We start from the raw sequence: 25,460 nt of genomic DNA on the forward strand, positions 1-25,460 counted from the left end.
CATCAATCAGAGGCCGAGGCAGAGGCAAAGGTAAAGAACACAATAATCACAGAACTACACAACAAAATTCTGCAAACAATCATCTTTATCATTCTCAAGCTAGAGGAAGAAGAAGAGGTCACGGTGGTAATTACTTAGCAAAGTCAACAGACAAATCACATATAGAATGCTACAGATGTCACAAGCTTGGCCACTTTAAATCTGAGTGTCGAACTAATTTGAACAAGCAACGTGGAGAAATGTCTAATTTTGCAGAAGAAGAAGTGCAAGGAGAAGAAGTCTCACTACTATTGACATGTCATACGAAGGGAGAAAATCACCAGCACGTGCGGTATTTGGATTCAGGCTGCAGTAACCATATGTGTGGTGATAAATCAGTATTTTCAGAGTTGGATGAATCATTTCGCAACACGGTCACTTTCGGTGATAGTTCTAAAGTTTTTGTCATGGGCAAAGGAATGGTAAAAATTCACACCAAAGAAAATACTGATGAGATTATTTCTAATGTTTTCTTTGTTCCAGAATTAAAAAACAATTTACTCAGTATTGGTCAACTCCAAGAAAAGGGCTATGAGATATCTATCAAAAATGGAGTATGCAAAATCCAAGATGCAAAATTGGGTGTAATTGCTCAAGTTAACATGACAACAAACAGAATGTTTCCCCTCTATCTTCGAAACACCACTCCTTCATGTTTTTCAACAAAACTAAAGGATACGGCATGGTTATGGCATTTTCGGTATGGTCATCTGAATTTTGGTGGCCTAAGGACACTTCAACAGAAGAATATGGTAATTGGTCTTCCAAATTTTTCGAGTCCATTAATTGTCTATGAAGATTGTGTTGTTAGCAAGCAACACCGAAATCCATTTCCAAAGGGAAAGTCAGAGAGAGCAAGGAAATTGTTAGAGATTATGCATTCCGACATTTGTAGGCCAATCAATCCTGTTTCCAATAGAGGTAATCGATATATTCTTACTTTCATTGATGATTTGAGTCGAAAAACCTGGGTGTATTTCTTACAAGAGAAGTCCGAAGCTTTAAACGTCTTCAAAAGTTTCAAAGCAATAGTTGAGAAAGAAGTCGAAAGTCAAATACAAGTGTTGCGCAACAATCATGGTGGGGAATATAATTAACATGAATTTGCAGAATTTTGCAAAGAACATGGTATCAAACGACAACTAACCGCAACCTACAGTCCATAGCAAAATGGTGTTTTGGAGAGGAAAAACAAAACAATCCTTAACATGGTGAGAAGTCTCTTGATAAAAAGTAGTGTTCCCAAAAGTTTCTGGCCTGAAGCAGTAAATTGGAGTGTTCATATTCTAAACAGAAGTCCAACTCTAGCAGTCCAAAACATGACACCAGAAGAAGCATGGTACGAAAGGAAACCAAATATAAGCCATTTCAGAATTTTCAGATGCATTACATATGCCCATATACCAGATGTGAAAAGGAAAAAGTTAGATGACAAAGGAGCAAAATGTATTTTCTTGGGAGTTAGTGAACAGTCCAAAGCCTTTAAGCTATATAATCCTCAGACCAAGAAGATAGTCATTAGTTAAGATGTGGTCTTTGATGAAGATAGATTCTGGGATTGGAATGAAGATGGTGTTGGGCAACAAATTCTTACAGATTTTGAAGGAGACACCATTGTAGAAGGGCAACTAAATTTGCATCAACCATCCACCATCCAAAATGAAGTAGATGATTCAGATCAAATAATTTCACCTACAGCCACATCAGAACAAAAGCCACAACGTTCTAAAAGGAAACCTGCATGGATGACAGACTATGAGGTAACAGGAATTAATCAATCTGAAGATTTAATTATGCATTTTGCTTTGTTTTCAGATTGTGATCCTGTAACCTTTGAAGAAGCAACCAAACAATCAAAATGGAGGAAGGCAATGGATGAGGAGATCGCAGCCATTGAAAAAAATAATACTTGGGAGTTAACTAAACTTCCAAAAGGAAAGAAGACTATAGGTGTAAAATGGGTGTATAAGACAAAATTGAGAGAAAATGGTGAAGTTGATAAATACAAAGCACAATTAGTAGCTAAAGGCTACAAGCAAGAGTTTGGCATTGATTACAAAGAAGTTTTTGCTCCAGTCGCGAGGCATGATTCAATTAGATTGGTGATCGCTCTTGCAGCAAAGAATTCATGGCCTATTTATCAACTTGATGTCAAGTCAGCCTTCTTATATGGCAACTTGGAAGAGCAGGTATTTATTGATCAACCCCCTGGCTATGTTAAGATCGGAAATGAAGATAAAGTGTATAAATTAAAAAGGGCTTTGTATGGACTAAAACAAGCCCCAAGAGCTTGGTATAGTCAAATCGAAGCTTATTTTCTGAAAAAAGGTTTTCGAAAATGCCCTTATGAACATACTCTTTTCATCAAAACAGAAGCTAGTGGAAAAATTCTCATTGCTTGCTTGTATGTAGATGATTTAATCTACACTGGAAATTACAAGGCTGTGTTTGAAGAATTTAAGAAATCTATGATGGCTGAATTTGAAATGTCTGACCTTGGTTTGATGCATTATTATTTGGGCATAGAAGTTATTCAATCTGCAGGTGGGACTTTTATCTCTCAAAAAAAATATATACAGGAAATTTTAGACAAGTTTTGTATGAAAGATTGCAATCCGGTTAGCACACCTATGGACACAGGCATGAAACTTGTTAAAAACCTGAAGGAAAAAAGGTTAACAACACTCTCTACAAGCAAATAATCGGAAGTCTGATGTATTTAACTGCAACAAGGCTAAACATCATGTATGTTGTTAGTCTCCTCAGTAGATACATGGAGTACCCAAAAGAGATGCATCTCTTAGCTGCAAAACAAATTCTTAGATACTTAAAGGGGACTGCTGATTATGGACTGCTCTACAAGGCTGATCATGAATTTGATTTGGTGGGATTCACAGATAGTGATTATGCTGGAGATCCAGATGATAGAAAAAGCACATCCGGGTATGTCTTTAAGATCGGGACAACAGTAATCTCATGGTCATCAAGAAAGCAATCAATTGTGACTTTGTCGACCACTGAAGCGGAATATGTAGCAGCAACAGCATGTACTTGTCAAGCAATTTGGTTTCAAAAAATTCTTGAGGAACTACATTTTAAGCAAGTAAGGCCAACTTCCATCTACTGTGATAACAACTCAACAATCAAACTTTCAAAGAATCTTGTTCTGCATAACAGGAGCAAACACATAGATGTGAAGTTTCATTTCTTAAAGGACCTCACGAAAGAAGGAGTAATTGATCTCATGTATTGTAGAAGTGAAGACCAGATAGCTAATATTTTTACCAAGTCCCTCAAGTTATCAGCATTTCAGAAGCTACAAAAGCTACTTGGTGTCTCTGCACTCATTAATAGTTGTTGATTTCTCTGTCAAAAAACTTTGGGCTTAAGGGAGGAATTGTTGAATAAGTCTATTTTGTAATCCCAAGTTTTTCAGATAAGTTTTTTGTTGCACGATCACACTTCACATTCCAGTCCTTGTCTTTAGGCACTTACATTAGTTTGTTGTTGCACGTTCACGTTCCACTCCTTGTCTTTAGGCACTTATATTTAGTTGCTATTTTTCAGCTTGTTTATGTTCATGTATTTTGGCTATTTAAGAGAACCATTAGTTATTGAATAAAATTGCAGTGTTGTTTTAAATTATTCCAACAGTAACACCCCTATCAAAATATGTATCCCTATTCAGAATATGCACTCAAAAAGACGTGTTGACTTAAAATTTCTTACATAACATACATGGCAAAAACATGAATAATAAATTTTCATAATCCCCAAAGGAGTATTTATAATAACTATTGTGCATAAAGAAATGTGAAAATGTGAATAACCCAAAAATACATCAATGTGGTTCGACATGTAAAATGACCAAAATGCCCCTATCTTATGCAATATCTCGAGCTAACCCACTAGCTCCCTTGTCATCACCCCGTTACTCCATAATCATACCTATAAAACCACAAAAGAAACACATGAGTGAAACACACTCAATAAGTAGGTAGCCTCATGACATCCAGAATAAATATAGCATAGTTATGTCATATATGTCTTTATTTAATCTTTTTGTGATATTTCAAATATTTTTCTAGCATCCTAGATACCCATCCAATTTATTTAGGCGTCCAATTATAATCTCTAACGACAATGTCATCCAGAAGACTGGTGTCAAATGATGTATATCGATGTCTCGAATGCTAATGAAAGCATGAGACATCCCAGATGTCAATCATAAGGTATACCTAGTACACTTGTCAACTAGGCTTCAGGTTATGGATACAATATCATAAAAGGAGTAAGACCCTGCACCTCTCCCAATATTGCACGAGCATCTCAATGCTGAGGTGCCCAATGCCAGTGCATAATCATCCAAAGGTATCAAGGTCACATAGGCTAGCCTTAATATTTTCACGACCATACTGCACACAACTTAATGACCTAAAATAAAGTAATATATTGTTTATAATTTTTGACTTAGAATCACTCTGATTAAGGCTTGTGTCATCATTTGCATAGTCAGGTACACCTAAATTACCTTTCGTGCTGTCTTCCATCTAGTTTGGCATACTTCCTAAATTTTCATCTTATATTGCCTTTGTTAAGGTCTTATTATTTATTTCCTCTTAATTATCTCTCATAAGGGTAAAATGGTCTTTTTTATAATCATAAACAATCATAGAAACTCTATACTAGCATTGCCATCTTCATACATCTTTATTATTAATTCCCTCAAATGTACATGGGTGTGTATTCTTTGTACATGGGGGTGTATTACTTAACTTACACAAGCATGTAATTCAAGGTGACATACACGATCGTGAGTCTTATACTACATAGGTGTGTGTTCATCCCTAAATTAACATGCTTGTGGTTATCCTAACACAAGGACCATTCATTCTCAAATATACATGACCGCGTATTCCTTATACATGGGCATGTAACACAAATTTTTTAGAACTTTGTTTAGTAATTCCTTACATTTTCCAGTCACCTGACCTGAGTTTCAAGTATCCAATTTCTTCCCAAACATTGTCACATCAAGTTTAAACAATAGTCTACTTACTCTATATTTCAAATCTTACACAAAATTTACAAATCATGCAACTAATATTCATCCTCCTATTGGCACAATTACAATTATGCATACTAAAATTATAATCCATATCACACCATAAATCAACATATGATAAGCAAGCATAGAAATAATCCACCGCTAATTCTCATGTTTTGCAAGTCATAGATTATAGAAAACAAATTCTATTCATTACACTACCTTAGTCCATCAATCCATATAATATAATATCATAGCATTTATTCACAAACATATGAACACCTTTCTTCATTCCAATTATCTCATTAGAATTATCATTGTATTCTAGGTTCAAATAGTAAATCAATTTATATCAGTCATCACAAATTTAAATCAAAGGAACACCGTACTTACCTTTCCTCCAATATAGCAATTATCTTCATGTGGTGAAATGAACTTCTCAACAATCCTTCGCATTCCCTTAGCCTTAAAGTCTTTCAAACTCTCTCAATTTTCTCTTTTTTTTTTTTTTTTGTGAAAGTAAAGAACAATGTTCAGCCAAACACATTTGAGTTCTTTTTATTTTTAATTAACAAACACGATACATGGTCGTGTACCCTCATTCATACATAGGTGTTTATGCTAGTACCATTTAATGGAAATTTCCAAAATCACCGCAAAACAACTCCTTATTCAAAATTCAAACACGTTGACTATGCACAAGCATTTATAACAACGTACATAGGTGTATGTCTTCCACGTTTAGCCAATTTTCATACGTCTTACAGGAAAAAAACTATTTTGCCCTTACCATCACATATACTAGTGTGTTGCCTTCCCACATGGTCTTGTAACCCCAAAATCACATACACAATATTAATTAAGCATAACTAATAAAATATATGAGTCAAATGATGAATATAACTTTGGAAGTACTTCTAGGTGTTATATTTCTCCCCCCTTAAAAGAATTTCATCCCCAAAGTTCACTTGAACAATTGTGAGAACTTTTGCCTCATATCTTGCTCCACCTCCCAAGTGGCCTCATTGACCTAATCGTTTATCTAAAGAACCTTAACTAGTAAAATCTGTTTGTTTTTTAGTTGTTTAACTAGTCTATCTAAGATCTGAATAAGGCACTCTGTATACACCAAATTATCTTCAAGCTTCATATCCTCTACTCTTAATATATGAGTTAGGTCACTGATATACTCATGTGACAATGACACATGAAACACATTATGAATATGGTTTATACTCGCTAGCAATGTAAGCTAGTAAGTAACCTGGCCTACATGCTCTAGAATCTCTAAGGGTACCACAAACCTTGAAGCCAATTTACCTTTTCACCCAAACCTCGCCACATAATGGTAAGAAGTTATTCTCACAAAAACCATATCACCCACATCAAACTCCAAGTTTCACCTCCTCTAATTTGTATAACTCTTTTGGTAATCTTAGGTTTGTTTCATCCTCTCCTTGATTAATCTCACATTCTCAATCATTTTTTGGGTCATCTCTAGTGTCAAGGCATCTCTTTCACCTATCTCATTTCAGTGAAATGGTGATCTATGTTTTCTCCTATAAAATGCCTTATACAAAACCATTTAGATGGTCGTTTGATAACTATTATTATATGTAAACTCTATCAATAATAACATATCAATCCAACTCACTCATCAATCCATACAACATGCTCTTAACATTTCTTCAATTACCTGATTTACCTTCTTAATCTACCCATCAATCTAAGAATGATAAATGTTACTAAATGTCAATCTTGTACTAATAAACCTCAGCAAACTCTACCAGAATGCTAAAACGAACCTCATGTCTTTGTTTGATACTATTGTCTAGGGCATAACATGTAATCTCACAATCTCTCTAACATATATTTGACCTAACTAATCAGTACTAGTATTATACTTAACTAGGTAAAATGAGTCTATTTGGTCAAACAGTCCATAATAACCCATAAAGTATTAAATCCACCTTTGACCTCAACAAACCAACCATAAAGTCCATAGAAATGTGCTCCCACCCATTTCCAAGAATGCTCAGAGGTTGCAATAAATTAGATGGTTTGTGGTGTTCAGCCTTAAATTATTGACACACCAAACACTTAGTAACAAAATCTGTTATATTCTTTTTCATACCCGTCCACCAAAACAACCTCATCAGGTCTTGATACATCTTTAAAATCCTAAGGTAGACAATATGAAGAAAACTATGAGCCTTTGTAAGGATCCTACTCTTCAAATTAACATCACTGGGAACATAAACTTGGTCTCAAAACCTTAATACATGACCAACCATCTTGAACTCTATCTTAGAACCCTTGACAACTCTCTAACTCATCTATATGCACCACTCATTAGCTAACTAAGCCATATATATTTCATCTAGAAAAGGCAATTGAATCTATAACCTAGACATCAATCTAGTAACCAACTTTATCCACTCTCTTTCCAACTCTTGCTACAACTCCTGGTAGGCAGTGATATAAGACAAAATTACTTTTTACTTAAAGTGTCTACCATAACATTGGCTTTACCTGGGTGGTATCTGATGTCACAATCGTAATCTTTTATCAGCTTTAACCACCTCTTCTGTCTCATATTCAACTCTTTCTAAATAAAGAAGTATTTTAAACTTTTTTTTATGTGTACACATTGCACTTTAACTTCAAACAAATAATGCCACCAAATTTTTAAAGTAAACACAACTGTGACTAACTTTAAGTTATAAGTAAGGTACCAAGTCTCATAATCCTTGAGTTATCGATAGGCATATGCAATTACCTTACCTTTCTACATCAACACAACTCATAAACCATGGTAGGAAGCATCTGTATATAAGTTATATTTCTCACTCTCAGTCAACAAGGCTAAAACCAGTGTAAAAGTCAATCTCTTTTTTAGCTTTTGGAAACTCCTCTTATAAGCATCTAACCATCTGAAAGGAACATTACTTTTAGTCAACTCAATCAACAATCTGTCTAACTTAGTAAATCTCTCTATGAATTGTCTATAATACCTTACTAATCCTAGAAAATTCCAGACCTTTTTAGTCGTCATAGGTCTTTGCCACTCTAGCATAACCTTAACTTTACTCAGGTAAACCAAGATACGATTAACTGATACAACATGCCTCATAAATATGACACGATCTAACATAAACTCTCACTTGGAGAACTTAGTATATAAATTATCTCGTAGTCTCTATAAAACAAATCTCAAGTGTCACTCATGTTCCTCTCAAGTCCTAGAATACACCAAAATATCATCGATAAATATAATAATAACTTTATTAAGGCAATCTCGGAACACCCTATTCATCAAGTTCGTGAAGATTGTTGGAGCATTAATCAAACTAAGGGGCATCACCATATTTTCATAATTCTTATATCTTGTCCTGGATGCAGTCTTTGGAATGTTTCTCTTAGCCACCCAATCTTGATGATACCCAAATCTCAAGTCAATTTTTAAAAATACTGAAGCATCTTTTAACTAATCAAACAAGTAGTCAATCCTTAGCAATGAGTACTTATTTTTTTACTATCACCTTATTCAACTCTCTGTACTCAATGTACATGCACATCAATTTATTCTTCTTTTTTATAAAAAGGATCGGTGCACCTTAAGGTGAATGGCCCGATCAAATGAAACCAATATCTAGAAGCTCTTATAATTGCTTCTTTAATTCTTGAAGTTTAGTTAAGGTCATTCTGTATAGTGATTTATAGGGCTGGACTTGAGCCAAGCCAGCTCGAGCTCGGCTCGGTCAAGCCTGAAACGAGCCGGGCTTGGCTCAGCTCGATCGAGCTCGAGCCGAGCTAGAGTTGGCTCGGGTTGGCTCGGTAGATTTTTTTTTTAAATTTTTTATACAAAACGACGTCGTTTTGATCAATATATATTAAAAATAATGTCGTTTTGATAATGAAAAACGAGCTGAGCCGAACTGAACCAAACTTGAGCCAAATTTTAGTCGAACTCGAGTCGAGCTCGAGCTGGCTGTGAGCCGAGCTCGACCTGGCTGCGAGCCGAGCTCAGCTCGGCTCGAATCCAACCCTAGTGATTTAGAAATAAACATCCCAAGAGCCAACTCAATGTTGAACTCAACCCCCTTCTCAAATAGCAACCCTGGTAGATCATCATGGTCATATCTTGAGGATAGGGCTACTAATCTGAGCTGATCCCCCCTCTTTCTAATTATCTTATGTCTCGTGACCTTTGATCTGAGAGCTCTACTCAATACCCTTGAATATATGTTGTGAGCGTTATCTTGTAATACCCTTAGGTATATTCCAGGGGTAATTATGTCTTTTGACCCTGTTTTGAGATTTTTTTCCATTTTAAATATATATATATATATATGGGTGTGTTTTTTTATACATATATATATATATATATATATATATAGTTATTTATATATAGATATATAAACAAAAAAAAAAAGAAGTCAAAAAGTCAAAAAGAAAAGGAAAAAGACAAAGAGAAAAAGAGAAAGAGATAAGGCTTAGATATAAAGAGAAAGAGAAGACTTTTCCATCATTTTTACATCTTCTCCCGTAAAGCTCCAGCAGCCAACCTCCCTTCATGTTCTTTTCTTTTGTTTTGTGAAGCCAAAGGAAGAAATTGAAGAGATATTGGAAGATAAAATAAAAAGAAAAAAAGAGAAGCACCTTGGAAGCTTTGGTAACCAAAGATCTCCTTCCTTTCCCTTTCATCTATGTTTATATGCATGTTATGTGAATGTGTTAGTGTGTTTTGGTATTGATTTAAAGTGATCTTGGTGATAAAGGAAACAAAACAAGGAGAAGGAAGCCAACTTTCAAAGATTTGGCTTGAATCAAGGTAAGGGATATCATCCTTGATATGTGACATGTTTTAAGCTTTTGGTTCCTTAGATCTAGGTTATAAATGTTGATTTTGATGTTGAGGAATATTGTTTTGCCATTTGGGATGTCTATGTATGTGATTTTGTTTATGGCAGAAAGTTACATAATATTTACAGTTTTTGCCACTGAGTTCGTCCCATGTTTTGGCTGCCTTATCGAATGAATTATGAGTGCTATTATATCTTGTTGGAAATCTCTTTGAATCCTCTTTCCAATAATATATAGCTTGTATGCATTAGAGATCATTTGGATTGTTAAAGATTGTATAAACCGAAAGGACTGTTTTACTAAATAAACAGAGGAGGCAGTTTTGTCACTGAGTTTATCTCAAGTTTTGACTGCCTTATATATGGAATTATGAGTGCTATTATATCTCGTTGGAAAGCTCTTTTAATCCTCTTTCCAATTATATATAGCTTGTATGAATTAGAGATCATTTGGATTGTTAAAGATTGTATAAACCGAAAGGACTGTTTTACTAAATAAACAGAGGAGGCAGTTTTGTCACTGAGTTTATCTCACGTTTTGACTGCCTTATATATGGAATTATGAGTGCTATTATATCTCGTTGGAAATCTCTTTGAATCCTCTTTCCAATGATATATAGCTTGTATGAATTGGGGATCATGTGAATTGTTAAATATTGCATGAAACACAAGGACTGCTTTATCAAATAAACAGGGGAGGCAGTTTTTGCCACTGAATTTATCTGCTGTTTTGACTGCCTGATTGAATGAATTATGAGTGCTATTATAGCTTGTTAGAAAGCTATTTGAATCCTCTTTTCAACGATATATAGCTTGTATGAATTAGGAACCGGTTGGACTGTAAAATTGTATGAAAAAGAAGGATGCCCTGTCAAATGAACAGGGCTGTGAACAGTATTTCACAGTTTGGAAAGGAAAAAAAGAAAGAAAAGAAAGGAAAGGAAAGGAAAGGAAAAAAAAAAAAAAAGAGAAAAAGAAAAGAAATAAAAGTAAGAAAAGGTTGGGACTCAAGATTCAAGGGTCGTCCCAAGAGTAATGTCTGGTGAGTTATGAATAAATTTAGATGGAAGCGAAATTAGTAAGATATAAGACTCGCATGCATGCTATAAACTATGAGGGGGCACTTTACACTACACCGCCCGTAGTAGGGCACGTCCGCAGTAGGACACGTCCGTAGTAGGACATAGACCCCTAGTAGGGTCCGCTCGCAGTAGAGCTCAATTCAGATTCAGAAATAGTGTAGTGAAAGAAAAAGAGCTTGAGCTTAGAAAAGTGCCAAATCCCTATAGTTAGCTTCCAGAAAGTATTAAATAGACACCAGATGGGACAAAGGATGACCCAAATAGTAAAGAGTGAACTAAATTATCCCCTCAATCTCTTATAGAGGTTAGGATGTGAGGTTGAGTCCCAAAAGTGAGTTAGAACAGGAAAAAGGGATAGTTTACTTAATTTTTCCCCTTACTGAGTGTTCTTATCACTCACTCTCTTTTCTTTCCTGATTGCAGGTACAGGTGATCGAGGTAGCTGCGAGGCAGGGTCAGGTCAGCGTAGGTAGATCCGGCTGGAGCAGGTTATCTCTGGTTTATATTACATGCATACAGTGGCATGTTTTTATCGACTTTTGACTTTTTGAGATTATGGTACAGTTGCATATGATTACTCCTTGTTTTCAGATGCTTTCAGATGAGTTTTCATATGAGTATATACATCTTTTGTTCGCTTCCAGATTTTCAGTTTTCTTGGAATACTTTCTAAACACTTTTAATGAAACATTTATTTTAAAGTATTTTAAAAAAAAATAAAAAAATAGATGCTACGAATATTAATTCGTAACATTTCTCCTTCGATGGATAGTACTTCTAGGGAGGATGTTACATATCTCCTGTTAGCATAGCTTTTGCAATATTTGGTTTCAGTCCGTTGATAAAAATTTCCATTTTTCCCTTATTGATACTAGCCACACCAAGGGCATATTGGGCAAATACATTGAATTTAGTAGAGAACTCCTTAACTATCTTATGCTTTTGTCCCAAATTTAGATATTCTTGTGCTCAAACATACAATATATCAACTGACAAATATTCCCTCTCAAAGGCCTCTCCTAAGTGGCCCATGACATCCCACTTGTCCAACGGGTATCACTCAACATCTGTCATCAAATCTTCACATCAGTTCTCAACAAGTGACTAACATATCAAACTCTTTCATGGTCTATCATCTCAAGCAAACTCATAACATCCTCTACAATATCAAGCCACTCCTCAGCTATTATTGATCTAATCCCAATGCCACCCTAAAACTCTAACAACTAATGTCTATCAACTAAACTATAAATAGGGTGGAGTTATTATCTACTGCCACCCACAATCACAGTCTTTTAGACCTTCTCACCCACTATCTTATGTTGGGTGGCAAATCTATAATCAGTTATTGTTGCTCAACAATAAAGTGCTTGAACTAGGTGACCCACACTCTTAGAAAGCTCTCAGTTCTCCCTAAGAACCTTTTAGACAATCTTTCTAATCATAGAGCTATTTATCTAAGGTGCTACAGTTGCGCTCGAGGTTTGTCCTATGCCACTCCCTTGCTAACCTCTTGGGTCGAGACCTCATTAGCATTAGCATTAGCAAGTAATCTTTTGGATCTTCTCATCCTGATGCCACACACATAAACTTAGATAGACATACGACAAGTTAAATGCAATTTAATTAATACTTATAGCGGTCAGCATGCAGAAGTCGTCAGCGTTGCATGTGGGGCTACTTAAACACTTATGCACATTCAAATAGTTAACACTTTTCGGTTTCTAAAACAATAAATTAAATAGAAACAGAATTTCATCATCTAAAATTAAACTTATAAAACCTTCAATATACAAATCAAGTCTTGAAGATTTAACCATATACCCTAACTTTCTGTCAGCGAAAAATCTACTATTTTTGGCAAAATAAACAATTCAACACACAAATCACACTTTAATCTAACGAATAAGCACTTTTCATCAACTAACAACCAATTCAAAACTCAAATTCCGATATCAATTATGAAAATTGGATATTCTAGATAAAAATAAAAATAACCACAATAAGTGTTAAAATAATCTAATAATCAATTAATACTAACCTTATAAGTCATTTTGGAGATGAATTTAATTGAAAAATGGATGAAAAATCAAATATTTGAAGCTAAGACTTATGCTAGGAGTGATAAGCATTTTGGATTGAGTTAACAATAGTCAAATCACCTTTACATATTTAGACAATTTTAGCGAAACCCATTTTATTGACTATATCTATATAATCCATAAAATTATATAGCTAATATTCTTTGAAAACCCTAAATTAAGTTATTGTAATTAATTTCTCATCGAATAATCTATACCATGTTGTATTGTAAAACACCGTGAACTATCTCACAAGTACAAATATATGACAAATTTAAAATGTACGAGAAACTCATACAGTCTATACAGGGTAAATATTAGAAAACATCCTAAATCTTCTACAAATACAAAAATTAAAAAACATCATAATCTAGTATTATTCTTATAGCATTATTGAATTATCACTAGTGTCTATCTCCCGCACCATTCTTTAGATATCACTACGAAGCCTTGTTAAATAACTTTCAACAAGCTGCTTCTAATTGCTGTTCCTGCACATATATTTTGACATAGAAGGAGAGACAACATCAGTGTAGGTAAATTCGACATGGGTTCAAATTATCACACAGTAAAACAGACGATCTATGATATTTATGGATGGTCTACTATTTTTTAATATTGAGGGAATCATGGAATTATAAGTGTATATCAGAAGCATCAAGTGATGGACTTTTCTATCAACATAACTTTTCATCCTTCTGACTAGAAGAGTCCCTTCTGTCCAAGGAACTTTAGCTTATGCTGATGTAGATTTATTGAGTCCATTTTTATATGATACTTTACTACAGTTATAAGGCTTCTAGCCTTAATTACGAACAAAGGGAGAACTGAGAAAGTCCTTGTTCTTACCTAATGGATTTATAATTTAATTTCCAAAGTGGGAGTGACTGTTTCAAACGCTTCTACAAGCATCGCCACTTTTCTCTTCCGAGCTGGACTTAGTTTAGCAACAACCTGTTGAAGTGCATAATCAAGCATCCATTCCTCATCATTTTTTCTGTCTTCTGTGCTTTGATGCGTTAGATGAACTTTTTCTGCTTCGGAGATGGGGTCCAGGGGTAGATATCGTCGCTCTCGTAATTTGAACCTCCTCACCTGTTCCAGTGCCTTGATGAATCTCTTAAGGATGATCAGTTTTTTCAGATTGCTCCAGCTTCTGCATCTGTGGCTTAGATTTATTTCTTAACTTCGATTCTGTTTCTTGTTCTTCTGGGGCATTGGTGTTGTTAGAGTTGAGCCATGTTTCTGTTTCATCCAGTTTCTTAAGATGGTCTAATTTTCTGTTCTCGGATTCGTTATAGGTATCTTCTGCAGTACTAGTGGTATGTAAGATGAAAAGTTCCTCATCTTCACCATGTTTCCTTTGGGTGCCGATTTCTGTATTCACACTGTCAGAAATCGGTTGATCATCTGGTGAGTTATCTTGAAATTCCGGGAGCTGAATTTCATCAAGTGCTTCTTCGATGAGCTTTATGGCTTCAATCTGGTCATGTTCAATCTTTCGGCTGTTTCCATTTTTATTGTCAACTATTGTTTCCTGGTGTGATTCAGATGAATCCTTGCAAGATTCTGCATTTTTCATTCCAAGCAATACGTTGGCTTCACCCTCTTGTTTCATGTTGTCAACATCCTCTAGACATGATTGTGTTCCACCTTCGGTGGTATTTGATACCATGTGCTGATATATTAAGTACCAGAACCTTGTGTAATTCTGTTTCTCCATCTTGGCTTCTTGAGGTATATTAGCGATGCTGTTTGGCTCAGGTTCTTTTTGTTGAGAAGACTCTTGGAGGACTTCATATTTCTGCTTAGCTGCTTCTCCACCGGCTGTTCCTGATGCCTCCAACAGTTCCCAAAATGAAGCTGAAGTGCTCACACAGCTACCTGCTGTTGGTTCTGCATGATTTTCCAGGGTTGAGCTTTTCGGTGGGATTGCTTGTTCATCAGCTGCCTTATAAGTTTCCAACTCTTCATCTTTGCATTTAAAATATAGATCATTGACTTGCAAATCATTGATCTCTGTGAGAATTTTTCCATTTACTAATTCCTCATGAGAGGTGCCCACAGTGTCATCTAGCTTTGTGGATGCCTTATCTGACAATATCGACTTCTCAAGCTTTGTGGGAGAGGAGTTAATGAAGTCAGGCTGGTATTCTCTGAACATGGAATTATTATCCATTTTATCAAGATTGCAAGCAATTGTTTTCTCTTCCTCCAAATTTGTTTGGTCAGCTTCAGAAGCCAATGTATTCATTACAGTACTAATATCACCACATGGTAAGCTTCTCATTTTTAGCTCAGAGCATTTCCCTCGAATGAGCTGTTTTCCACAATAGAAACCACTGCGTTGGTCTAGAGTCTCTTTGAAACTCTCACTCATTTCAGCATATGGTGCATTAGAAAGCAATTTATTATTTTGCTCACTGGTGGCTTGAGCTGGAGTTTCGTGAGCAGAAGCAGCTGCATTGGACCTCATATCAGGAGAAACTGTTTCAAAAGCTTGTACAAGCAGAGCTACTTTTCTTTTCTGGGCTGGAGCTAACTTAGAAATAACCTGTCTAAGTGCAAAATCAATCATCCATTCTTCAGCATTTTTTCTCTCTTCTGTTGTTTGATGTCTCAGATTAGCTTTCTCTGTTTCCAAATCAGGATTGTAGTTCCTTACCTTTTCCAGTGCCTTGACAAATCTGTTAAGGATAACGACTTTTTTCAGATTGCTCCATTTATTGGAAATCTGCTGGCTAGACTTTTCACCAGGTTGTGATGCTGCTTTCCATTCTTCACTGGTATCGTTATTAACAACTTCTAGCTGTGCTTCTTTTGGATCCTCTGCTACATTCTCATTAGTGCCATCAAAGGAACATGAGATGTTATCCTCTCCATCTTCAACTTGCTTCTGATCCAAGAAATCTTGTTCTGAAATTGTTTCAGTGGTTACTGATTGATCATCAGATGAGTGGTCTGGAATTTCTGATAGGATTTTATCAAACGCTTCTTGTACCAGCTTAATGGCATCCCTCTGCCAGAGCTCAAACTTCTGGTTGCCTGCATCACTATCTCCCATTTCCATGTCTTGATCTGTTTCAGAAAAACTCTGGTGAGAAACAGGACTTTTATCATGAGACAATGTGTGGTCTTCTTCATCTTGTTCTTCTTTGGCCTTGAAATCCAGAGGTAGCTTTTCAACTTCTGTAGCAATACCTGATACCATATGCTGATATATCAGACCCCAAAATCCTGTAAATTCTTTCTTTTTAATCTGGGTCTTGTGCCATCCATTAGTTGTAAAATTTGGTATAGGGTCACCAGATTGTGAAAACCCTTCATGGAAACGATTGTCTGGCTCGAAATCATCATTCTTTTCTTCACTGATTTCCTTGGCTGTAGTGCTGGCATCAAGAACTTTTCTTGAACCAGAGCAATCACCTTGAAACATTTCCGAGTTCAAACTTGCAACTGTTTCTCTATTGACTTCCTGATTAACTGCTGCATTGATGGGACCTCTCTCATTGCTGGTGTTCACAATTTCATCAAGCTTCAAGGACGGATTATCACTTTGAATGACCTCCAGTAAATTGGAGTCCATGGTAACAGGATGATCAACAGTGTGAATGAGCTTAACATTTCCACTGTGTCTGCCTGATACAACAATTTCCCCCTCCGTTGTCTTACTATCACTGGCTTCAGTAACATCTATATTTTTATCTTCTATACAATAACTGCCTTCTCCTGTTAACTCGACCTTGAATGCCTTACCAATAACTGAAGAGTTTTCTCTTGTGTCTTTGGAAGCTTGTTGCTGTACAGAACCTCTATTATAGACCATTTGACTTGTCTTAGTTCCTTTCATCCTGTTACTAGAATGCTTTGCCTTCGGAACAGGGTGACTATGGTGTTTCATGCTCTTCTGTGCCTTCAACAAACGCCTCCGCATTGATACAAAGCGTTTCAGTGGAGGTAAATTGCCATGTCGTTGGCCATGAAGAGAACAATATGAATATGAACAGACTTTAACAGTTGCAATTGCTCCAGATTCACTCCCTCCTCTCTGCTGCTCAATACGCGGAGAAAACTTGGTCTCTTTAAGAGTTGAAGAACATGTGGCTCTGACAATGCTAGAGTCTGAAACTTCTGAGCATTTCTTGGATGGTCTCTTGGGTTTCAGACTTGCCATTTTTGTTAAGATCCTCTGAGGTCTCAGACTCGTTATCTGGAAATCTGATTTTGGCTTTCTGATTTTTGAATTTCTTGTGCTCTGATCATCGCTACAAAAACTAGATTCAGCATATTCCTCCCTTATAAATTCTCCCGGGCTTCCAATACTTGCAATCTTGATTGACCTTGTCTTCTTGAGTTTTTTCTTCTGGTCAGTTCCTCCAGACGATCTCCTCATCAAAGGCCTCCTGAATTTTGTACTGGACACTCTTGTTAGACTCTTTACCGGCTTGAAACTAGAGCGTCTTGATAAGATTCCTGATGGTTTCTGCTCAATCGATGCAGTATATAGTTTCAATTCGCGTTTACTCTAACAACGAAAAAGTATGACTACAAACAGATCTGTAATATTAGAACTTGCCTGAAAATTCCTATTCCTTGCATCGGTTGGTTGCGAATAATTTGATTTTGGTGATGCATCTGAGGTCACAACTGGAGTTGACAGTTCTGAGTTTCCTGCATAACCAGATAAGAAGCTGCCAGATTGAGTGGATGAAGATTTCAATTGTCGCGTACTTGATCTTAAACTTGACAATCTTGAGAGCCTAATTGATCTCGATTTCATTTTCTTCTTTCCCTCTCTTCCTCTGCTTTTTCTATTCTCAACCTCAGAAGATGAATCAGTCATGGATAGCAGCTCAGACTCTAAACAATCTTCAGAATCTAGTGCCCCTCCAACCTTGAATGAATCCATTTTGAACTTTTCCAACAAGATGTTGTTTGGAGTCAGACAATAGGTAGGGATTCTTTTTCTAAAGTTTGAGACACAGGAGAATTTGTTTATGGAGTACAGGAAGAAGAGGTATTGTTGTTTATAAAGAAGAAAGTTTGTATTTGGCTATAGTAATTTCTATTATGTTACCAGTTTGATTATAAAAATTAAAATTTGAGTTGTGAGTGGAAAAGCTGATTCCAGAGTTGAATTTTTTTTTTTTTCTGGTAAGTAATGCCAGATTTGAATTTGGTTGGCAAGATGAATAAGTTAAGATGGCTTGACCTGCACAATAAACAGAGAGAATTGACTTGTCCTTTCACTTATATGGCCATTTATGCTATTAAATGACAGTGATTATTTATATATTTATATTTTTTTATTTTAAAATTATATGCCGTAACGGAAAAGAAACAAGACATTATTGTAGACATTTGATGTGGAGAATTGTGGCAAATTAATTCAACTAGTCAAATAGTTTCCCATCCATATATTTTTAGGCAAAAAAAAAACAAAATTTGACTTCTACTTTTTTAAAGCAAATCTCACATTTTTTACCGAGAAGAATATCTTCTCTTTGTATTACCTTCTTCTTCATTATTTTTATCTTAATAAAATAAATGGTAAACACGTTCTTTCACTAATTTTACTTTTCCAATAATATCATCACATTCTAAGTAAATATATTGACTTATATCTATATAAATCAGAATCAGAATCACTCATTTGTTTGTATTAGATTGATAATTTCAAGTTTTTGATACAATTAGATCATGTTGATTTCTTTAAATAACACGATGTTTTTTTTTTTTGTTTGTTGAAAGTTAAAATAAGTGAACATTACTTGTAGATAGTCCATATATGTTGTATTTGTTAAAGTTGAATACGTTTTAGTGTCCAAATTGAAGAATAACCAGAATTATGATTTTCTTAGAAAATGTTATGTGTATGTGCGTGACGTGTGTGGATGGCATGAATCGTGGCATGTGTGTGTGGTTGGAATTAAATATTTCAAACTTTATGTGGGTTAATAACATATATTCTTTTACTGAATTTATGTTTTACAAGAAAATGGTTAAAGTAATACATATGTTTGGATATGGTAAGCAATGGGTTGATGGAGTTAATAACCCTTCAAACTACGTTGGTAGGCTTCAGACATTGGTATCAATTGATGCAAAAATAAATTACGATGGATTTGTAGATGCAGTGTGTTCTCACTTAAACATCAACCAAAGTTACAATAATGTAAAAATTTATATGCAAAACCCAACCACTTGCAATGATTTGTCGTATCTGATAAAAATGACTACAACGTTCGGATTATAATGAGGTTGTCTAGGGCACGCACAAGGAATTTGTTATTTCTTGGTGTGGTTACAAGTCCTAAAGAAGTTGGAATAAAGTATGAACAATAACATCCCAAACCACAACCATGAATGAAGTTCACTCTTCGGATAACACACATTGTGAGACACAATTGGAAAGTGTGCTCAAAGGTGATAAGGTGAATGAGAACTTGCACCATGACTACATTGAGGTAAGGCACCAAGAACCACATAAGGGTAGATCAGAGAGATATGATGCGCAACATTCCACCAGATGATCTTCAATCGGATGAAGAAGAATATGGTGGTTATGATGATTCAGGTAATGATGGTGGTGGTAATTATGGTAGTGATAATGGTAGTGGTGATGATAGTGGTGATGATGTGGGGGTTAGTTCTAGTCGGTTAGACTAGGATAGTTCAGTTTAGGACATTCCAATTCATCGTGGGCCTATTCCCATTAATGTTCAAACTCCAACTCCATTTTTAGGATTCTTAAGTCTTACCAAGATGTGAAAAATGAGGGTATTGAAATTCATTCAGCACCACCGCGAGATGAGAGATTCAAAATGGTAAATCAATTTTTATGTAAACAAGTCTTAATATATACATTTCACAAGGGATGCATTGGAAAATGGTTATCAGTTCAAGATGACTAGCTTAAATAAAAAAAGGTGGGATATCAGATGTGTGAATAGGAGACATTCACAAAGGGAAGAAGTATGTTAAATGTATTGCAATCAATGCCACAAGAGTGGTCATACTAGATTGAATTGTTCAAATCCACGAAATTCTTTAGATTACTTGTCTTTGGCCTTGCAATCCATGAAATCTCCTAGATTGCTTAGAGTTTTGTATAACCACAGCTGCATCAGATGAAAATGTTCTCAAATCAACAATTTTAAAGTTGAACTAAATAATCATACATACATAAAAAATATGAAAGCAAATTTATAAGGTTACCTGAAGTGCTAATGGATATCCCATTAATGCAAAATTTTGTGTCTGGACATCCTCCGCATTCAACTAATGTCTATTGGACACATCCTCATACCTTTTTTAGACAGCTCAGTTAATTAACTCAAAAGTCATCGCCCATACAACTGTCCCTCAAGGAAACCTATTAAAAGCATCTCACTCATCAATTAAGCAAAAGATGCAATCTGAAATTACTTTTTCACTTATCTGCTCCTATCAACCCAACATGGGGCAGATATAACACAACTAATGTAACCCCATCCTAGTTGCAGTTGTCCATTGACTTAGACATAAATACTTGGGTTAGATCTTCATATGTCACATGTGTGGCACCTCAAAAATACATCCCTTGAAACCTCAGTGTTCCCCTTGTTGTTATATACTTGTTTATATTTGCCTCCCTACATAGAATCCCATTCATCATTGCAAATTCAATGAGGTTGAAGCAATAGTCCATCTCATTGATCCTACACCAAAACTCTTGTCTTGGTTACCCCTAGTTAACTTGTCAAAACAACACACAATATACTAGGATCACACAATACTTACGTACCTCAAGATCCAAAAATTGTTCAAAGCACATTTGCCAAAACATTTTTTTTTTGTCACAATTTAACTTAACTCTGATGTGTTTTACTGTTTCTTTGTGACTACAGACATTTATTATAGCCTTAAACATATGTACATCATAAAATCACCTCTCCCCAGGCTTTTCATTCACTTAAATTCTATGTGTTTTGCTGTGTACCAAGATCGTTAATTAATAAATTAAAATAAATAAACTCAAAGAGAAACATAAAAGAATTCATTTTTATATTTAGTGAATAGTGCATGAAGAGTGCTATCGGCGTGTCGACGTGGCATTTGGGCGCATTGGTGTGGTGTGAACACTACCATCGTCAATGCCACGTTGTTTTCCTTCATTTTCTAGCTAAAGAATCCAATTTACACCACAACACAAACCAAATCATTATCCCTAGACAATTTCCAGCACAAAAACTAACCAAAACATAAGAAATTTAAGTAAATTGAACTAACTGCACAACATTTCCAAAAATCCCAACATAACGTCGGCAGTAATTTTCGGCCTCATCCAACACAAAAACCAATGAAATCAAATAACCTCAAGACAAAAATAAAATAGAAACAAATAATTATTTATATTTATAAATTTTATCAAATATAATAATTATTTATATTTAATATTTTTTTTCATTTATGTATTAGACAAGTGAAGTAACAATGTCATTTTAGGCCAATGATTTTGAATTTTTTTGGGTGAACGATATACAGAGTATAGGGTTTGATGATTAATAAAGGAAAAAAAAATTAGAATGAAGAGAATATATGGTCATTGGTGGTAATGGTCGTGGTCAGACGCACAAAACCGCGTTGGAGAATCAGGATAAAATAAATCCATGCATCTAATAACCGCAAAAATGTGGGACCCCAATGCCCCAACTTATGAAAAGAATGAAACCAACAAATTTTCAGAAACAAGGGCAGGGCAATAAACAATTAAAACTGCTAAGCCCGGCCACTTGGCCTTTATCAAAATTCAAAACCCTTTCCTCCATGATATGTATATCCTCCCTCAACTATTAAAAAGGTTTGTGAAGGTAGAAAGACAGTGAGGAAGAATATTTATCATTTTTATTTATTTGTGCAAATAATGGCTATTGTCAGAATTGATATTGGATCAACCCAAGTTAACAGAATTTATGAGAAAATCCAGTGTCTTAGAATGAATGAATGATTAGTTTAACAAGAGAATTTGCCCAAGTGTGATGAAAGAATTGTTTTCGTATTCTTCAATTTCAGAAGCCACATTCACTGATTGGATTCAGCCCAAAAATGAAACCAATGTTGGCTGCAGAATTACAAATGTCCTTTCGAGTCGTGGATTGCATGGATCTGATCATCTGAGGATATATCAAAAGAATAAAAGAATACATTGACTAGCTGACTGAGAGTTTGATACTTATCATTGAAGGTAAATATATACATATATATATTAATCACAGAGTGAAGAAAATGATCTCAAAAAAATGTTGCCAAAGGGCAGCAAGAGATCACCCAGAGTCAGAGAGGTAATTAGATTCTGATGTTTGCATGATAGCGGTTTTGATTCGTTGGTGTGATTTTTACAGTGTTTAGGGACTTACTTCATAGCTCTAGCTCAAGTGTTTGTGAATAATTAATGGGTATAAAGTTTGAGACTTGAAAGTCTTTAGATTCAAAAGGGTTTAAGTGGGTATGTTTTGAACCATTTCTCTTGGTTATTTTCAATGGTTGCAATTGTTGCCTTCTATGAATTTCCTTTATTTTATAGAAGCTAGCTTCCTTCAAATCAGGCTGTAATTTGGTGGATAACTTGAGAGCCAGTGAAGCAAGCAAATCAACATGTTGAAGCTTTCACTACTTCAAATACGACAACTAATTCAAGATTAATAATTCAAAACTGTAGCCAGAGACCGCTTAGACAGAACAAATTGGTTACTCTGAGACTTCATCGGAAGAAAATTACAAAAACTACTGAACAAGCAAACATTAAAGATTCCATAAAAAAGGCATAAAGTAAGAAAATTAAAAACCAAATATTTCATCTACGCTTCATCTTTCTTTTTCTTCTTTTTCTTCTTCTCACTTTTATCAGCTTCGCCATTATTGACACCCTCAGCCTCCTTGGCTTCTTTGTCTTTCTTCTTTTTTTTCTTCTTATCAGACTTGTTTGTTTCCGGAGAACCAGCTTCATCCTTATCCTTGTGCTTCTTTTCCTTCACCTTCTCAGTCTTATCCTCCTTTTCTGTTTCTACATCAACATTCTCTTTGTCCTTTTTCTTTTTCTTCTTCTCTTTCTTCTTCTCATCAGCATCCTCTGCCCCATCTTCTGTCTCAACCTCCGCGTGTTCAAGTTTAGCCTTCTTAGCAGGCAGAACAGGGGCATCGCCACTCTCATTTACTTTGCGTTTGCGCCCTTCCCCATCTTCCTCATCCTTGCTTTTCTTCTTCTCTTTCTTTTCCTTATCCCCATCAGCAGTCTCTTTATCTGCCACGGCTGGTTCTGGTGCAGCTGCAAGACCCGCAACCACAGAATCCCCACCAGTAGGCAAAACCACATTTCTCAACCACTCAGTTGGAGTTTTCTCATTTGGCTTCCCATGCTTATCCAACTTCCCTTCTGCAATCAATTTCTTCTTCATAGAAGCCCTCGGCCCCAACCCCCATTTTCTCGGGTATGTGTCCCTATCCATCACCACCCTCTTAATCCTCGCCACCACACCATGATCACAAGTAGCCATCACAGCAGTTGTCATTTCTGCAATCCCCAATGCAACAGCTTCACCCTTTGTAGTCATCAGTACAACTTCCTCCCCAACCTCAATATCGTTCTCAAACCTCAACAGCCCAGGAATCATCAATTTTGCCCCATAACAGATAGCATTCACAGTGCTATCCTTAACAACCAACCTTTTATAACTCGTCAAAAGCACTTCAAGCGGCATAATCACTCGCCTCAAATAACTCTCATCCCTATAATTATCATATACCCATTGTGAATCCATCAGATCATGCATTGTCACCATGTTATCATTCTCCCCCAAAATCCCAGACCTCACCCTCCTCAACTCCTGCATATGCCCACCAACACCAAGAATCAAACCCAAATGCACACACATTGTTCTCACATAAGTACCGGCCTCACAAGATATCCAGAAGACAACCAAATGCTTATCAGCATCATACTCAAGCAATTTGCTTTCATAAATAGTCCTAATCCTAAGCTGTCTTTTGACTGCCGAAATCAACGGCGGCCTTTGAAACACAGCCCCCGTTAAAGTTTCAAGTGCCCGAGCCACTTTTGCAACATCAGGAACTTTATCGTGCAATCTTGCAACACAAACATACTCTTTCCCAGCACCTTGTTGCGACTTAACAAGGCGAGTAGCTCTATCAATACAAACGATTAAGTTACCAGTAACTTTGGGGTCTAAAGTGCCACTATGACCAGTTTTTTCAACCCTAAGAATGCGTTTGATCCAGGCGACGACCTCGTGGGAAGAGGGGTTTGCAGGTTTATCAAGATTCAAAACACCGTACCTGATATACTCAGCCAGCGGTCGCTTAAGAGGAGAGAAACCGGAGGAGAGAGGCGTGTAGTGTCCGGTTCGTACATTGAGGCGGTCGTAGTTTTTCAACAATAGTGGCCACTTAGAGGTGTCTAAAGCGGGAGTAAAGCTCTGGGGCTTGATCAAAAAATCATTTGCGGTATCAGTATCAGTGGGTAGGGTATCTGGTACAGGGGCGGATGATTTCTTCTTGTGCTTCTTCTTCTCGGAGCGAGAGAGCTCAACATCAGTCATGGTTGAGAAAAGGAGAATTTCGTGTTTACTGAGTAGGGTTTTGGTTGAGAGGTGGCTGAACGAAAGAGATGGAAATGAGGATTTATTTATAGGAGTTAGGGTTTTGAGGGGTTTAGGGAAGAAGGTCGTGAAATGAACATCATTTGGTTTGGGCTACTTCATTTATTGCAATGGGCTTAGGGGTTCGTCAATTGTATTTGTATTGTATGTCAATGGACAACCTTTGGGATCAGTTTTGAAAGACAAAAGACAATAACTTCAAATTTTGGCCGAATTTTTAGCTCCTGCCCAAAACACCCTTCAACTTCTCAGTTAATGTCTTGCGAGAAAACACTTTTCCCACCCAAAGTTTGGTCAAAAGAAATTTCCACCTCTAATTCGTATATATAATATTTTTCCTCCAAATTTAAACTCTGGTAAAATAATAATTTGATTATCTATTAATTTTAAAAATAAAAATAATTTTTTATTTAATTCAAACGTTTTAAACATGATAATATCATTTTTTAAAAACACTGTTAAATTTTATTCAATTTTTTTGTGTGTAATTATCATTCTTGAAAAGTAATTTGGCTAAAGTCCAAACTCAATTTGTAAAACTTAATTTGACTAAAGTAATTTAACTATAATATCCTTACCTCAAGCTCAACTTAATTTGTAAAACTAAAGTCCAAACTCAATTGAAAAGTAATTTGACTTTAGATTCAATGTAATCCTTAATCTCGAACTTGACTTGTTTGATTTAAGCT

The 25,460-nt window shown here is 35.8% G+C and overlaps 2 protein-coding genes and 1 long non-coding RNA gene across 3 annotated transcripts; all 3 read right to left on the bottom strand.

The window, feature by feature from the left end:
* Positions 1 to 3,731: 3,731 nt before the first annotated feature.
* On the bottom strand, positions 3,732 to 14,095 carry LOC123197459. The gene is made up of 2 exons (XR_006497879.1): positions 13,964 to 14,095; positions 3,732 to 3,987 (listed from the first exon to the last, which is right to left on the bottom strand). It is a non-coding gene; the product is annotated as an uncharacterized LOC123197459 (long non-coding RNA).
* Positions 14,096 to 14,102: 7 nt separating this feature from the next.
* On the bottom strand, positions 14,103 to 18,241 carry LOC123197456 (calmodulin binding protein PICBP-like). Its single transcript, XM_044611770.1, has 2 exons — positions 17,691 to 18,241; positions 14,103 to 17,597 (listed from the first exon to the last, which is right to left on the bottom strand). The coding sequence occupies exons 1-2, from the start codon at positions 18,021 to 18,023 to the stop codon at positions 14,235 to 14,237; spliced, it is 3,696 nt and encodes a 1,231-aa protein (XP_044467705.1). The 5' UTR covers positions 18,024 to 18,241; the 3' UTR covers positions 14,103 to 14,234.
* A 4,525-nt stretch (positions 18,242 to 22,766) lies between these two features.
* Positions 22,767 to 24,853, bottom strand: LOC123197457 (H/ACA ribonucleoprotein complex subunit 4-like). The gene has a single exon (XM_044611771.1). The coding sequence runs from the start codon at positions 24,709 to 24,711 to the stop codon at positions 22,954 to 22,956; it is 1,758 nt and encodes a 585-aa protein (XP_044467706.1). The 5' UTR covers positions 24,712 to 24,853; the 3' UTR covers positions 22,767 to 22,953.
* Positions 24,854 to 25,460: the final 607 nt, after the last annotated feature.

The sequence above is a fragment of the Mangifera indica genome, chromosome 15 (genome assembly GCF_011075055.1).
Source record: "Mangifera indica cultivar Alphonso chromosome 15, CATAS_Mindica_2.1, whole genome shotgun sequence".
Classification (NCBI taxonomy): domain Eukaryota; kingdom Viridiplantae; phylum Streptophyta; class Magnoliopsida; order Sapindales; family Anacardiaceae; genus Mangifera; species Mangifera indica.